The 14,607-nt window shown below is 40.7% G+C and overlaps 2 protein-coding genes across 2 annotated transcripts in view; both read left to right on the top strand.

The window, feature by feature from the left end:
- Positions 1-5,965, top strand: part of PHF21B (PHD finger protein 21B) — a 279,182-nt gene extending 273,217 nt beyond the window's left edge. The window contains 4 exon segments of the mRNA XM_006023571.3: positions 495-653; positions 1,945-2,020; positions 2,470-2,573; positions 4,885-5,965. Coding sequence (XP_006023633.2) covers positions 495-653; positions 1,945-2,020; positions 2,470-2,573; positions 4,885-5,109 — 564 coding nt within the window. The 3' untranslated portion in view covers positions 5,110-5,965.
- A 2,058-nt stretch (positions 5,966-8,023) lies between these two features.
- Positions 8,024-14,607, top strand: part of LOC112550277 — a 51,192-nt gene continuing 44,608 nt past the window's right edge. The window contains exon 1 of the mRNA XM_025204096.1: positions 8,024-8,485. Within this exon, the coding sequence (XP_025059881.1) occupies positions 8,079-8,485 (407 nt within the window). The 5' untranslated portion in view covers positions 8,024-8,078. The remainder of the gene's footprint in view (positions 8,486-14,607) is intronic.

Consider the following 14,607-nt stretch of genomic DNA (forward strand, 5'->3'; position numbering starts at 1 on the left):
TTGGAACTTTACTGCCCACCACTCCCTGTTCACTCCCAAAAATATTTCCTGGCTTCTTTTCTTTGCTTTGGACTTGAAAGACAAACTTTCTTCATGTTGACTTTGACCTATGCTTTGAAACAGAACTGCACATGACAACACATGAACTGGAAGTTACAATGACACATTACTAGTAACAAACAATGGAACAACTTTAACTTTAGCAACTGGATAAATTAATTTACTCACATGTTTGATTTTTGTTCCTATGTGACTATTTTTTTATTATTTCATTGTATTTAATTTGTTTCAACCAATTGGACTTGCTTTTGGCTTTTTTATCTTTTGATGAATACAAAATTGTTTCCATCTTCCTTCTACAGCCAGGGTGCCTTTGAAAATGAGATATTATGTTTGAATAGGTCTGTCTGATGAAACTGTGGCCCCAAGTACTGCTCCTGGAGAGTTGTTTAATGGGTTGACTTGACCCAGTCAGTCCTTTCCTTCTCTTTCAGAATGAGATCCATCATGATGAACACTGCACAGCATGCAAGCGTGGCATTAACTTGCAGCCCTGTGGCACATGTCCTAGAGCATATCATCTCAACTGCTTGGATCCTCCTCTGAAGACTACCCCCAAGGGGGTTTGGATCTGCCCAAAGTGCCAACAGAAGGTAAACTAGTTTTGGCATGTAGATTGCAACTACCCCCAGAAAAAAAAGAAGGGAGAAAGGAGTTGGAAGGAAAAACAGAGAGTTTGCATGCATGATAATTCTAGAGACTAGTTCACCCCATAGTAACAACCAAGAGGACAAGGTTATGAAAAGCAATATCAAGGTTTTTCCTATAATTTCCTTTGGTATTTTCATGTACTAGTCTTACACTTTAAACATTTTTTGCCTTATTTTCACATGTATCTACATTTGTATTGGAGAAAAAAATCGACATTTTTCCTTTTCCTTCTTTTTTTTGTTGTTTTTACAATAGAACTGCCTTCACAGAGCATTGCAAAGCAAATAATGTAACTCTTACAAACAGTGGGAGACAGTGTCATAATTTATCTGAGGATCTAGAAGTTGTAAGGAAAGCACACTATCTTCTTGAAAACATTTACAAAAATATCTATTAACTATGGCCATTTTGAAATGCAGACTGGATGATAATCTGTTTAGCTGTTGTGAATACTGTTAGAGCAGCAATAGCAGCAAAGCAGTGGCTAAGGCAGTAAAAGTTAATTTCTAAACTAGTAAGTTTAAATTTTGTTTCTTAAAATTCTTAGTGTTAGCCCCTTCATAAGTTTACTATTTCATTCCTTTGAAAATGCTGAGGAGAGATTCTGATATATATTTACATTCAGTGGAGCCAGCATCCCATGCCAAATCCAATGGCCAAATTAAGCAACGTATCATGTCCTGTATTCTATGGTTTTAGCTGGAGCCAAGGTCAAAGTTCTCCCCAAGCCTAGCAACTTGGTGGGTTAGCTTGGTTAAAGCACATCAGTTTCTGTAGCCAATGGCAAATAAGTGGGTGGATGTGACTACCTTTAACTCCCTAGCTGAAATGACCACGCCCCCGTGTTAAACTTCTCTAGCCCAAATGTCCATATACAGCTAGGTTCACAGAAAATGCCTTAACTATCTTCACACTCCCACCCTCGGCCAATAGTAAGAAGAAATCCCACAGTCGCATATCTGGCAATTATACAAGTCTGTTTGAAAAGGGATGGGTGAAGAATCCATTGGGGATTGTGAGGTGTGAGATTTGAGAAATTAATTTTAGCAAGGCTTTAGTGACACTCTATAGTAAAATATAATTGTCACCCCTGAGTTGTTTTCAGTTCTTTTTAGTTTGCAAAATACAGCACTACTCAGAGTGACCTTTTTTACAGTAAAGTTGTGAGGGGAGGCATTCATTATGTGTATGGTTTTGTGCATTTCTAATTTTTGTTGTTCCCTGGACTTATAGGTGTTAAAGAAAGATGAAAATGTGCCATGGACTGGAACTCTGGCTATTGTTCACTCCTATGTTACTCATAAAACAGGTACAGATTGGCCTGGCTCCTAACAAGAGACCCCAGTTTCACCTTTAATATAGGAGTAACTACCTACCTCAGAGGGTTCTTTGAGTATTAATTAATGTTTGTAGAGGGATTTGACAAAGAGCCATAAGATCACTGCTGATACCTGCCAGTCAAGGTTGCTAAAATAGCTCCTTTCCAGCACCCTGTTTTCACTCACTCAAACTTCCTGAAACATTTACCTTTTGGATGAAATTTGTCATACTTGAAGATTAATTTTCTATATGGTTACTGTACTCTAACCATTTAAAGTGAAGCAATAGTCTTATGCAATTGAACATTGCTGATTTCTCTGGACATATAAGAGGCTAGATAGATTTCTGGAGCTTTCCATCCAAGATACGCATGCTTGTTCTCTCAAGTGTGTGCACACCCTTTTTGCTTGTCTAACTCTAAACCTTTTTGTTCCATAGTCAAAGAAGAAGAGAAAAGAAAGTTATTAAAGAGAGGCAGCGAGCTGAAGAGTGAACATAGACAGCTAGAAGAAAAAGATCGACTTCTCAACAATGCAATGAAAGTAAGACTCCCAAGTGTGAGGCAGAATGTCTTCTACACAGTTGTTTATAAAGAACTTTTGCTTGAAAAATTGACACTTTGGGACTGGAAAATGATATATGCTCACAAATTACAACTCTTCAAGTGTGTATGATTTCTCTTCAAAGAAATGCACAGGGTCCCTTTGTGAACTGGCAGGTCAAGGAGCAGAAAGTGACAGTGACTGAACTGCTATTATAATGCTTCCCCAGTCAAATGAGAACAAATTAAAAGTCCCTTCCTTTCCATTCTGAACACAGTTCAGAAGTGTGGAGAAATCTGTCCACATGAAAATCCATGTGTGGGTAGCAGCTCCAGTGGCATGTACTTGCTTAAGTAGTCCAAAAGACAGGTAAGGCAGGATAGATGATCATTATCCCTCTTTCAAGGCTTGTGCCATAGTGTTTTCTCCATCATTGGATGTGAACTTACACTGGCCAAACTTCAGGAACTTTTTGAAATGTTAGCTGGAGGTTGTTACTCAAACATGCCCTGATTCTAGGGAATAGCACAACCTACTTCTACACTGCTGCCTGTCCCTACCAGCCTAGGGGAAGCTGGCCCAAGTTCAGAACCTTAGGTTTTGACATGCATAGGGGGAAGCAATTAGCTGAGGTATGTCTGTCAGACCACAACCTGATCACCAAAATGCAGTAGTCTATTTGTAGTAGGGTCTAAATAAATATTTTAAACTTCCCTATCCTGGTTAGTTAAAGTAGCAGCTACAACAGTAACTGCCCACTACTTGGTGTACCACTAGAATTATCCAGGAGAGCCATGTTAAAATATGTATCATATTTAGATCAGAATGGGAGGACAAGTAATAACTTATTAAAAGGTCTAACAGTGAGTAACATTTCCTTTAAGTGTGTATTACTACCGTAGCACTAATAGAAGTTAACACATGCATGGAGAAGAGTCTCAAGGGGGAGCAGTGAAGTGTTGCTAGTGGTTAGGGCAGTGGAATGGGATTATGGCTGTACCAAATGAAAGAAATTTCAGGCTGCATTCAGCTATTGGGGCTGTAACTGCCACTGAACTCAGTAAGAGTTATGCATAAACAGAAATAGAAGCTTTGAGTAGAAACCATTCCATCTTGTTGAAATGGAAGTTTTGGCAGATGATTATATTTATCCCATTCACACTTGTCTGGTGAGAACAGTCTAAGATAGGACAGAGTGGCTTGGTTCCTTGTGTTTGGATTAATATTATGGAAAATTTAAATTAAAGAGCAGTTGAATTAAGTGGAAAACTTGAAAACACACCATATGCAGTGGTGATAGCATGTGATAAATTGTAGAGCTCTGCATTTATCTAGCACCTTGGACTCCTTCAGCTGCTCTCTGCCCTCTAATCCAACATCCCAAACCTCTGAGCAGCTGTATTTGAAAACAGTTGCCATAATTAAAAAAAGAGAATGGGCAAATTTCTGTTCCCAAGCAGTGATGTAATGAAAGCGGGGCAAATGGAGCAACCAGTCTGGGCACTGACTTTTATGCGGGGGAGGAAGGGGCAAAAAAAGCACCTGCTGGTAGCTGTGTGATTGCAGTCATGATTGCAGTGGCAACTAGTACTCACTGCTGCCCCTGTGTCCTGGACACCCTGCTGTGTCCCTACACTGCTGCTCCCAAGTATTTCCAGTTTCCCAGGAACTCCAGAATTTTTCTCCTAAAAAAATGTATTGTAGACTAAAGCTCAAGAGATGCAGTGAGCACATGCCCTTCTCTGTAGATTTTTGTTTTTAACCATGGCAAAACATGAAATAGGAGCTTTCTACATAAAAAAAAAGCATTTGAGGTATTTTTAAACTTAGTAACATGAATGTAAGTATTGGTAACAAACACCCTATCGTGGATTGGAAAATATGTGTCAAATGAAAAATATAGCACTGCATGGAGTGGCCTGAAGTCTTTATCAGTGTCATTCAGGAAGATTCACATAGCTTATTAGTGGCTTTGACACTTCTGAATAATATCATTACAAAGCCGTGGCAATAAAATCTTTCGACCATGTGAGGCTGTCATGAATTTTTACCTGTCTTTAAGCAGGAATCGGTGAAAGTGTCCCTTGTACGTATTTGATCTTAAATGAATATTGTTGCTAAGACAGTTGGTCCTCCGTATGTGTCAATGGAGACTACTATGTTTACTATATTTGTATTTTTGTAGTCCCCAAAGAATAATGGATTTTGTTTGAAAGGGACATATTTTCCAGACAAGATATTAGGGGAGATATCTGACACCAATTTGAACACATTCTGTCTCTTGCTCCCTCTCCTCTTTTTTTTTTGACAGAAATGCTTAGAGCTAAAGAACAGCCTGTTGGCTCAGCAGAAAGGGACGCAGTCATCACTGGAACGTCTCAAAACTCTCATTAGACTGATACAAAATGAGCAGATGATTCAGGTTACCATGACGACAACTACCACCTCCTCCCTGCTAACCGTCCCCTGGATCAAACCTTCATCTGCCTCTGCTGCCATGCACAAAGCCTTGCAGCAATCACAGGGTAACAACTGACAGAGCCCGCTGTGAAAAAATGGGGGCAAGAAATAAAAAAAAAACTGTTTACACGTGTGCAAAGGAGAAATGAAACAGACACAAAGGGAAGTGGAAGGAATGGAGAAACAATCTCACTTTTTATACGCATAGAATTTACAAACCAATCAGTCCAGTTTGTAGGTCACTGTGGCAGCAACTTCCCACAGAGTGGGTTTTGCTGCAGTTTTGTATTTGCTGAGACCTTCAGTGCTTATGAGATTTCTTTTTGTTATGTTGGCCTTAATGTATCTATGAATAAGAAGGACCAGGAAAAGTATGGCCGATAGAAAATAGAATATTCTTTTCTGGGGAAGGCAGACAATTTTACAGTTCTGCTTTAAGGAAAAAAAATTAAATACAAAGAGTTAGTAAGCTAGTAGTTAGGTAGTTGGGCTTAAAGCTACGTGGGGGAGGGAAATCAGTAATATAAGAAGGAACTGAATTACTTAGGACTTTCCATAGATTCCTAATGAAATGAACAAGGTCTGCCGCATTGATTCAGGTGAACTGGAAATGGGGCTGTTTTGTCAAGAATGACGTCATGGACACTCACAGAGCCTTCAAAACAAAATATCATTTTTTTCAGTATTATTATAGTTGAGAATTGCAGATATTTAAATAAAAACTGTATGAAGTTAGCATTTCTAGTAAAATATTGAAGTATTTTCATGCTGATGCTTCTGTATATGCGTTCTGAAGTATTTAAAGAAGTATGACTGTAAAACTCCTTACTTTTTTGCAGGTCCTTTTTACTTATTTTGCTATTGATGTATTTTTCTCATGGAGTTATTGTGCAAGATTTAGCATAAACCATATTAGTGGATATATTTGGCAGGTTCCGTTTGGTTATTTCCGTTTAATTTAATTTTATTTTTCGTTATGTATTTTTTTGCTTTGAATGTTTTTTTTAAAGCAAATAAAGTTTAGTTCTTTTCTTGCCAGTACAGATAATATGCCAAAAAAGATAACTTTACATTTTTGTACTGCCTTTTTATTGTAAAAATATGTAGTGTGAAAACTTTTTTTTTTTCCTTGCAGAAATATCTGGAAAATAGTACAGAAAAGACTGCCTCAAGGGGTTGTTTCTCATATTGGATAATATCAAGAGTTTGGGGGGAGGGTTGGGCTGTAGAAAAAAATAAGGGTTTGTTTGGTTTTTCAGAAACTTGATTCCTTTTAAAGATTTTGTTGATTTTTTTTTTATTTTATTTTATTTTTTTATGCACATTTGAACATGTTAAGCATTAGCCTAAGTGAATCCTAGAGCACCTGCTTATTTCACAAGCTAGTCTTCCTGATACTACAAGGGTCAGTCGGCACCTTAGTAGGCCATAGGCCTTTCTTGTAACATGGAGGCCTACCCTGGAAGTTGGTGATGGGCAACCCAGTTTTTCCTCTGACATTGCCAAGTTACACAGATGCCATCTTCTCAGTTCTTTTATGAGTTTCTTAGTTACATAGCACACCAGGGATTTAAACAAAACAAGAATCCACCAAAACACACTCATGAGGCTAGTCTCTGATATCAGCATATCATACAGTGCCGAATGCCATTTTTAAAATTGAGGGACTGGCTTCTCCTGTCACCCATCACTAGGCAGCACGTGGTCCCTTCAACCATTTTCACAACTCCGGGAGAAACTGTGCAGTACTATACAAATCTATTTTAATACACTTAACACTCGGTTGAACAAGATTTTTATATTCTTTTATTGATGAACAAAGTGAAATAAGTAAAACACAATTGTTATACATTGGTTATTGTATGCCAATTATGCATTCTAATGTGGCTTGCAACGTAAATGTTTTCAGGTTTAATTTTTTTTTTCCCTTGGACAAATAAAAGAAAAGGAAACTTGTGAAAGGTTGGATACATGAAGAATTTCTGAAGAAGTGTCTTGGACTGTTAAAAGTAGTTATTTTGAAAAGGGGACTGTCCAGTGGATAGTGTGCATAGAAACAAAGTGTTTGTCTTAAATATGCCAATGTAGTTTTACTTCTTTGATGCATTAAACTTGACTAACAATTTAATAGCATTGTAGTTATTGTGATATTCAATTCTTCCACTCTCCATTTATAACCTTCCCTAGAGGGCCAAATCTTGCAGTTATATTTCAAGCTGAACTGCCACTGAAATCAAGGAAACTCAATACCTTAAAATTATCTTTGACTCTTCCATCTATTTCTTTAGGACTTGTTTGTTATAATGATAATATACCTGCCTGTGTCTGTGCTCCATGGTGTTAGGCACAGTACAAACATGTTGTGATAGTCCTTCCACATCCAAATAGACTTGAATCTCAGTAATCCTTTTCCTCTGCTTGTTACCTCTTGGTTCATGATACTGATTTTCTTCACCATCCCTTCTGCCACAAAGCCACATTCACAATGCATTTTGCTTTCACCTGTAATCTTTTCTTCTTTTGCTTACTGTGACGTCTGTAGGTATTATAGGGCTTGCTCATGTTGCCCTGTGCTCGTCTGCCTACAGGTGGCGACGCGGTAGAACTTGGCCTTGGATCACCAGGTCTGCGAGGAAGTGGATCTTACATTTTTCTCACCTGCCACGACTTTGATGACCTCTATATTCCTGGATGGCAATGCCCACAGTGATCCTGCCTAGTCTTGATCCCTGTGTCTTCAGTGAGGCTCCAAACCTCCCCTTTACCCAAGCCTAACCTCTTCAGATGGTATTTTATGATGTTCTTCTGCAGACAGGTTGCAGTGCTGCCTGTTGTAACCTTCTCTGCACCCCAGGGCCTCCTAGTACCTCTTTTGGATATATCCTTCTAGGGGCCAGTCTTGGCCTGTGCTCAAACAAAATAAAATAAAAAAAAATAGACAGCAAAAGAAATCACAGCCTTCTTGTCAGGCTCCAGCAATGTCTCCCAAAAACCCCCAATCCCTTAGTCCAGTCTCTGCTGTGTGCTAGCCTGCTCTGCACCCCTATGAGCGTACACAGTCTTTTCGGGGTCTCCCCCTTGTGCAGGAAGGCTCTACCTGTAACTGTAGATCCTTCCCTTCTGGTCCTCCTCTGGATCCTCTGTTGGAAAAACTCCAGTCCAGAGAGTCTCTCTGGCCTTGTGGGCTCCCTTCACTCCAGATCCTCAGTTGCAGCTCTGCTCCAGAGATTCCCACCAGCTGCTTGTTCACAGGCCTCCGCGTGCCTCAAGGTCAGTCTCACAGCATTCCTCAAGGCCCGTTCTGCAGTTTCTGCTTGCCGAGACACTCAGCCACTTCTCTGTCCCTGCGGCCTGCAGGGAACTGACCCCCCTCTGCCCCTCTCCAGGGCCAAAAATACCTTTGAGTGGCCTACCTTTGCTAATCCTGAGCAAGATGCTGCTCCAGAAATTGGGTGGGTATTTTCTTTCCTTTCCGGGCTGTAGCTGCAGCCCTGCCGGCCCTCCAGGCTGTAAGTCCTATCTCACTCCTTCACACTTACCTTTCCTACTTCAATGCCCCACTGTCCTGCATCTTTGTATAGAGCTTTTCCTTGGCTTCACAGCTCTTAGAACTGTATCTATCATTTTCTTCTCCAAATCTCTTCTCCAAAACCTTAGAGGGTATGGGGAGGGTGTTCTGATGCACTGTAATTACAGCATGTTGGAGCAGACTCAATTAATTGAGTCTGTTGGAGCGTGCTAATTAGCATCCTCCAACAGCCTTGCTGTCTCATGTATCAGCTTTCTCGTGCTTCAAAATGGTGGTAGGGGTGCTTTAACAAAACCTCGTTCAATGAGCTTTAGTTAAAGGACCCCCACTGCCATTTTGAAGCTCAGAGACTCTGATACATGAGATGTTGTGGGTGCTTTAATTTAAGTGGCCCTCAGAGCCACTCTAATTGAAGTCCCTCTTCCCCGCCAACCCTGGAGCACATGTAAAAATGCCCTAAGGTTGCAAGCTTAAGGAACGAGAGAGTGGATAAGCCCTGTCCCAGGCATCTTTTCTAAGTAACTGAAAATAAATCAACAGAAATGATTATTACAGTAGATGTAGGAAAACAAGTAAAAGATAGACTGCTAATGCCACCCCAGGGTATATTGCAAGGGCTAATGCTAATGCGTGGAGGGGGTAGACTGGCACTTCTAGCAGTGATTCATAGGACAGGTTTGCCTGTCTTTTCAACATTGTGTATCTGTCACTGCGTGATTTCAGGCTGTTAAGACCATGAGGAATGTAGAACTGTTGTACTAGCATAATAGGAAAGGGTATCTTTTATTTTTTTCCCCTCTAAAAACAAAGTAATATGGAGATGATTCTCCCCAAAAACAGCAGAAACAAAAGTAATTTTTAATGATAGTCAAAATTCTGCCATAATCTTAACACAGCACTGCATTTATAGGGTAACAGACAGGAGGCAATTACAGTGCTCTGCATGGTGCTTCAATAATTAATGTGGATGCAAGGCTGCATAGACTTTAATCCTTAATAATAATTTAAATTAAGGGATTTTCAGGAAGAGTTTTATAGATGCCATAGTAGCCTCAGTGTATCAGGCACAATGTATTATCCTTTCAAAAGAATTGGAAACTGTGTTTATTTCCCATTCCCCCTCCTATTCTAAGACCCACTCCAGATGTTATATTTGTTATAAGTTAAAAGTGAGTTTAGCATGACTTTTTTTGTAACATGTCAGATATTCAAGCAAATTTTCCCACAATAAATACCACAAATCCACAACTAAATGTACACATGTGCTTTAGAGAAGTTCCTGATTAAATGAGCAACTCCTTTGTGGTGCAGAAGCATTTCACAACAGTTGTAATATCTGGCATGTCACTCATAGCTCAGTAAAACGGGTCTTCCAGCTTCCCTGAATGCAGGGGACAGAGGACAGGAAAAACAAGGGAAAAAAGGCTTTTGGCACAAAATGAACTGGGCATGCTGCAGTGCCAATCCTAGCATAAGAGAGGGAGTGATTTTCTCCCCCATCCCCAAACACAGCCTACCCTTGAAAAAATGGTATGCTGTGCTCCATACTCAGCTGTCTTTAGCTAGTCTTGGAGACAGGCTGCTGTAGGGAACACTGGGTATATAGCTCCCTAGCAACCCCAGCTGGCAAGTGGACACAAGAACATGTGCTGCTGTTTTACTCTGAATCAAGGTAGGCCCTTTCATGCAGTTCAGCAGCAATTTCTGTCATGCAACACTTTGCACAGTGTTCACTGCAAGACAAAATTAATGTTGGGAGGGGCGCTAAGATAAAATATTTGTAACAATTATGCCAGACTTCATAGCTTTACTGCCCTTTACTATAACACAACAGGATTTTTTGTGTGCAGGACCTTTCTACATGCCATTAATTATGTGACAGGATCTGAGCAGCAAATAGCTGTTTTAGACAAATGTATTGGTGTTCCAGTTTATCACCTTCATATTTGCACTTCTCCAAGCATTGTTCCAACTATTTTTTTCTACAGCAGAGAGTGGGAGGTAGCCTACCTGTCTACTATAGATTAGCATTACATCTTAGGTTGTAATCATAGAAACAGTGCAGAAGTTCAATATATCATTCTAACCTAAATCAATCTCAATTGAGTGTACCTAGCACCAGGTCTATCTTAGATCACTTGCACCATTTTTAAACCAATCTATATGCACTGAACTTGTGTACAGTTATTGGCCCAGCTTAATCTACATTCACTTAGACCTTTCTAAGTGTAATGGCTGTATGTACCCATATTTACTGATACATCAAATGTCCTAGGGTCCAGAAAGCACTTGAACTGGTTTTATCCATCTCTGCAACTTTATAGATGGGGAAGCATGGGCCCAAACCTTCTTTTGCCTAAAGATGTCTAAGTCCTCTTTACATGTCAAACTGTAATCAAAATGTAGGGGATAAGTGCCCCAACTGCCAAGCCATTGACTAGACCAGGGCTATCCAACTGGTGGCCCATGGGTCCCAGCAGCTACCTTTCCCACTACTATGCAGTGGGGAAGGGCTTGGGGTGAGGTGCCTGTAGTGGGAGGGAAGAAGGACCTGGAGTTCTTAAATGAACAAGAGAAGGTTTAACAGGTGACATTTTCAAGCAAAGTAGGGTTAAAGGCCACACAATGTGGTTCTAATCTGCTAGTAGCTTAAATAGAATGGTCTTGGTAAAGGTCTTAAATGAAAGGTGAAGGTGGAGGAAACTTGCAGTTCCTGAGATTGAGGTGCAGGGGATTGGATGGTGTGTTCTTCAAGTGCAGGTTTAGTTGCACGTGAGCTTCAAGTAGGAGCACAATGATAGGTGGGTAAGCACATCATGAGCCCCAGACCCTACCTTAAGTGGCAGGGGGTGGCAGAAGGGAAACAACAATGGGGCAGTGGGAGAACACCTCTCCTGTTCCCACCTCCACCTTGGCACCAGCTCCAAGGGGGGAGGCACTGCATAGTGGTGATACAGGCGTGGGTGTCAGAAAAGGGCCTTCTGGGAAATGTTGTGGTGGAGCATTTTGCTGTAGGGAGGGAAGATTTCACCTAATTTTTTTGCCACTGAAAACCATTGGATTTTTGGCGGGTGCATCTGTTGCAAAATTGAGGTGATATACCCCTTTAGCTGCAGTGAACCTTTAGCTGCTGCTCCTGCTCTGCTACTGCTGCTTTCCCCCTCCCCTTTGCCAGGGCTTACCAAAGCCAGGGGCTTTGCAGGGAGGGTTAAAGGGGAGGAGAGAGCCAGGTGGGAGGGTGGGACTTTGTAGGGTGCAGTCCTGGCCAGTTACACCCTTGTCCATACCCCTTCAAGCATGTCCATGCCTTTCTTATGCTTTCTATCAAAAGCATAAACACTAGCAGACCTTTCCTTTCCTCAGTTGATCTCAGGTGCTTTGGTTTGGAATGGAAGCTCTCCAATCTAGTCCATGCTACCCTAGAGCTCTTCTTCAGATTGCACCTATTTCACCATTTAGCTCCTTTTTTGTGTCCTCCCCCAACTACTTTTAGTTCTTTTTTTCTGTTAAGGTTCTTATCTTCCAGCAAGCCTTTAAAATAAAATCCTCAACTCACCATTCTTTGGTTAACAGGGAAAATCATTGAGAGGATGGTCAAGAGGTGCAGTCTGCCTCCTGATGTTCTACTTTCCCCTTCAGGGATCAGTTAGCCTACCCTTGGCATGCTTGGGTACATTCTAAGAGACTAGTAGATCTTAGATATCTTCAAAGTTGTCTATACCCTCCAATTCAGAACAGTACCTTGTTCCAATCCTTTCCCCATCCTTCTTCAGTGATCCTTCTCATCAGATTTTGCTTTGACAAGAAGTCTCCTCTGTCCTATCTTTGGGAGGATCCCAAAGAAGCTCCTCTACAACAACAGGAGAAAGTAATTCCCAGAGGTGTGAAAAAGAAGATGATGCCTCATCTTAGACTTAAAAATGTTCGACTCCACCCAAAAGTTCAAGTTCAAGATGTTAGTGTTTGCTACCTGAGACCTTCCTGGAATGGGATTGTTTGGTTTTCTACATGAAAGACTACTTTTGGGTCACTACCATGCCCTCATCCAGAAAATTCTCTTTGTTTGTGGTGGGCCAGGACCACTACCAAACCAAGTATATCCCATCTGAAATCTCAGTGGCCCTGTGTCTTCACCCAGGCCTCAAACTGAGGCTGCCCATCCATGTAGGAATAATATTGTGACTTGTTCTTGTCTAGTTGCCTAGCTCTGCAAGGGCAGCTCCACTTAATATGTCACAGAGAGTCTCCAAATGATTCTGCACAAGTTTCACACCTTGGGGATCACAGTGAACACCCAGAGAACAGGTCTGAATCTACCTCATACCCTGGTGTATTTGGCTGACATTCTGAACCCTGTGCCAATGAAAGCTTATTTTCTTCAAGACCGATTCCTTAAGACTGATCTCCTGACATCGCCAATGGAAGATCAAGTACTTTGTCTTTAGGAGTGATGAAACAGCCTTCATGCATTTCTTCTGTTATGCAGTATTCATTAACACAACAAACATCATCACAGGCTATCAGACATCAACTCACCAATCTCCTGGTTCGATCAGCAGCAAACAAAATATTTGGCTGATATTGCTCCCATAATCTAAAGTAGTGGTTCTTAACCTTTTTAGATCCAAAGCACCTTTTGCTAGACTTACCTCTCATTAAAATTCAAAGTACTTCTTGGAAAATGCCAGCTCTTAGTTTTTCACTTGTTTTTTGACTACAGAAAAATAACAGAGCAACTTTTCTGTTGCAAAAAACTCAGAAAGGCCACAACAGGTCAAAATATTTTTAACACTATAGAGCCCTCTTTGAAATCTTTGTGTTTATCTGTACATTGTATTTGCCCATCTAACAGTGCTAACATTGTGTGGTACCCCACAGCACTCTTGAAATGTTCTCAAGGCACCCCAGAGTGCCATGACATGCTGTTTGAGAACAACTCATCTAAATATTCAGTTATCAACATGAGCTTTTCTCTCATGGCTAACTTCAAGTTCTTGGAAAACTATAGCTACTATTGAAAATCATGCTCCAAGTCCTCAAAAATTATGGTTACAAACTTCCATCTGAACAAAGATGCCAAAGTACTACTTTATGTCCATTTCTATGGCCAGAAAGTGAAAAATGAGCCCAAACATACAATACCTTGTATGACTGTAGACACATTTAATGTTCTAAAAACACTTATAAAGGACACACGGAAAGACCAAAACCAGGATCAGCCCTCATGAAAACTACTGGGCATCCTGTGGCGTGCCAGTGCCCAGTATGCTGTAAACAGCTTTGGTATAAATAGTATCACTCTCCCTTTTGGACTGGTAGCACTCAGGGCAAATGTCTGCATGTGCAAGTCAGTGCTGCAGTGTGCATTACAACTGTGACTGAGATCCCTGCTTGTTGACTGGCTTGTCAATTTAATATGTGTAGTATTATTTGCAGCCTAAATTTGAAGAGATGCACAAACATCAACACTTGAGCAGTTAACTCACCCAATCCTACTACTGCAACAGGACCCTCAGAACCTACCAATGTGGAAGGCCTAAAAACAATTCTGGGATTTAAGATTTACTCTCAAAGGCTCTTTATATAATACATGGTAGAAGGTATCCTAGGGCAACATGTATGTTCCTTACCAAACCCTCAGAAAAACCTCCTGGATTTGATCTACTCTGCAAAATTTGGTCCACAGTGAATCACATCAGACTATCAAAAGAAATATCAAGAAATCTCCTTCAGCTATAGATTAAAGTGGATTTGTTATCTTCAACCTTTCACTGGAAGTACAGACATATACCAGCTACTACAGAAGTTGTCTATGCGCTGGGGCAATTCAAAAATCAAAATTTTCACCTTAACGCAAAATGCTTGGCCTTCTCCTCCAGGGCACAATTCAGTTCAAGATCACAATCCAATATTCCCTGTATTCATGGCCATGAAAGATAATGGGATTCTCGCTCACTTGTTCGACTAGTTCACAAGTGCAGCACAGGGTAAGGCAGCACTCTGCACAACTATACTTTTGGCTCAAACCTTCCAAGACAGCTCTTT

The sequence above is a fragment of the Alligator sinensis genome, unplaced genomic scaffold (genome assembly GCF_000455745.1).
Source record: "Alligator sinensis unplaced genomic scaffold, ASM45574v1 scaffold975_1, whole genome shotgun sequence".
NCBI lineage: Eukaryota > Metazoa > Chordata > Crocodylia > Alligatoridae > Alligator > Alligator sinensis.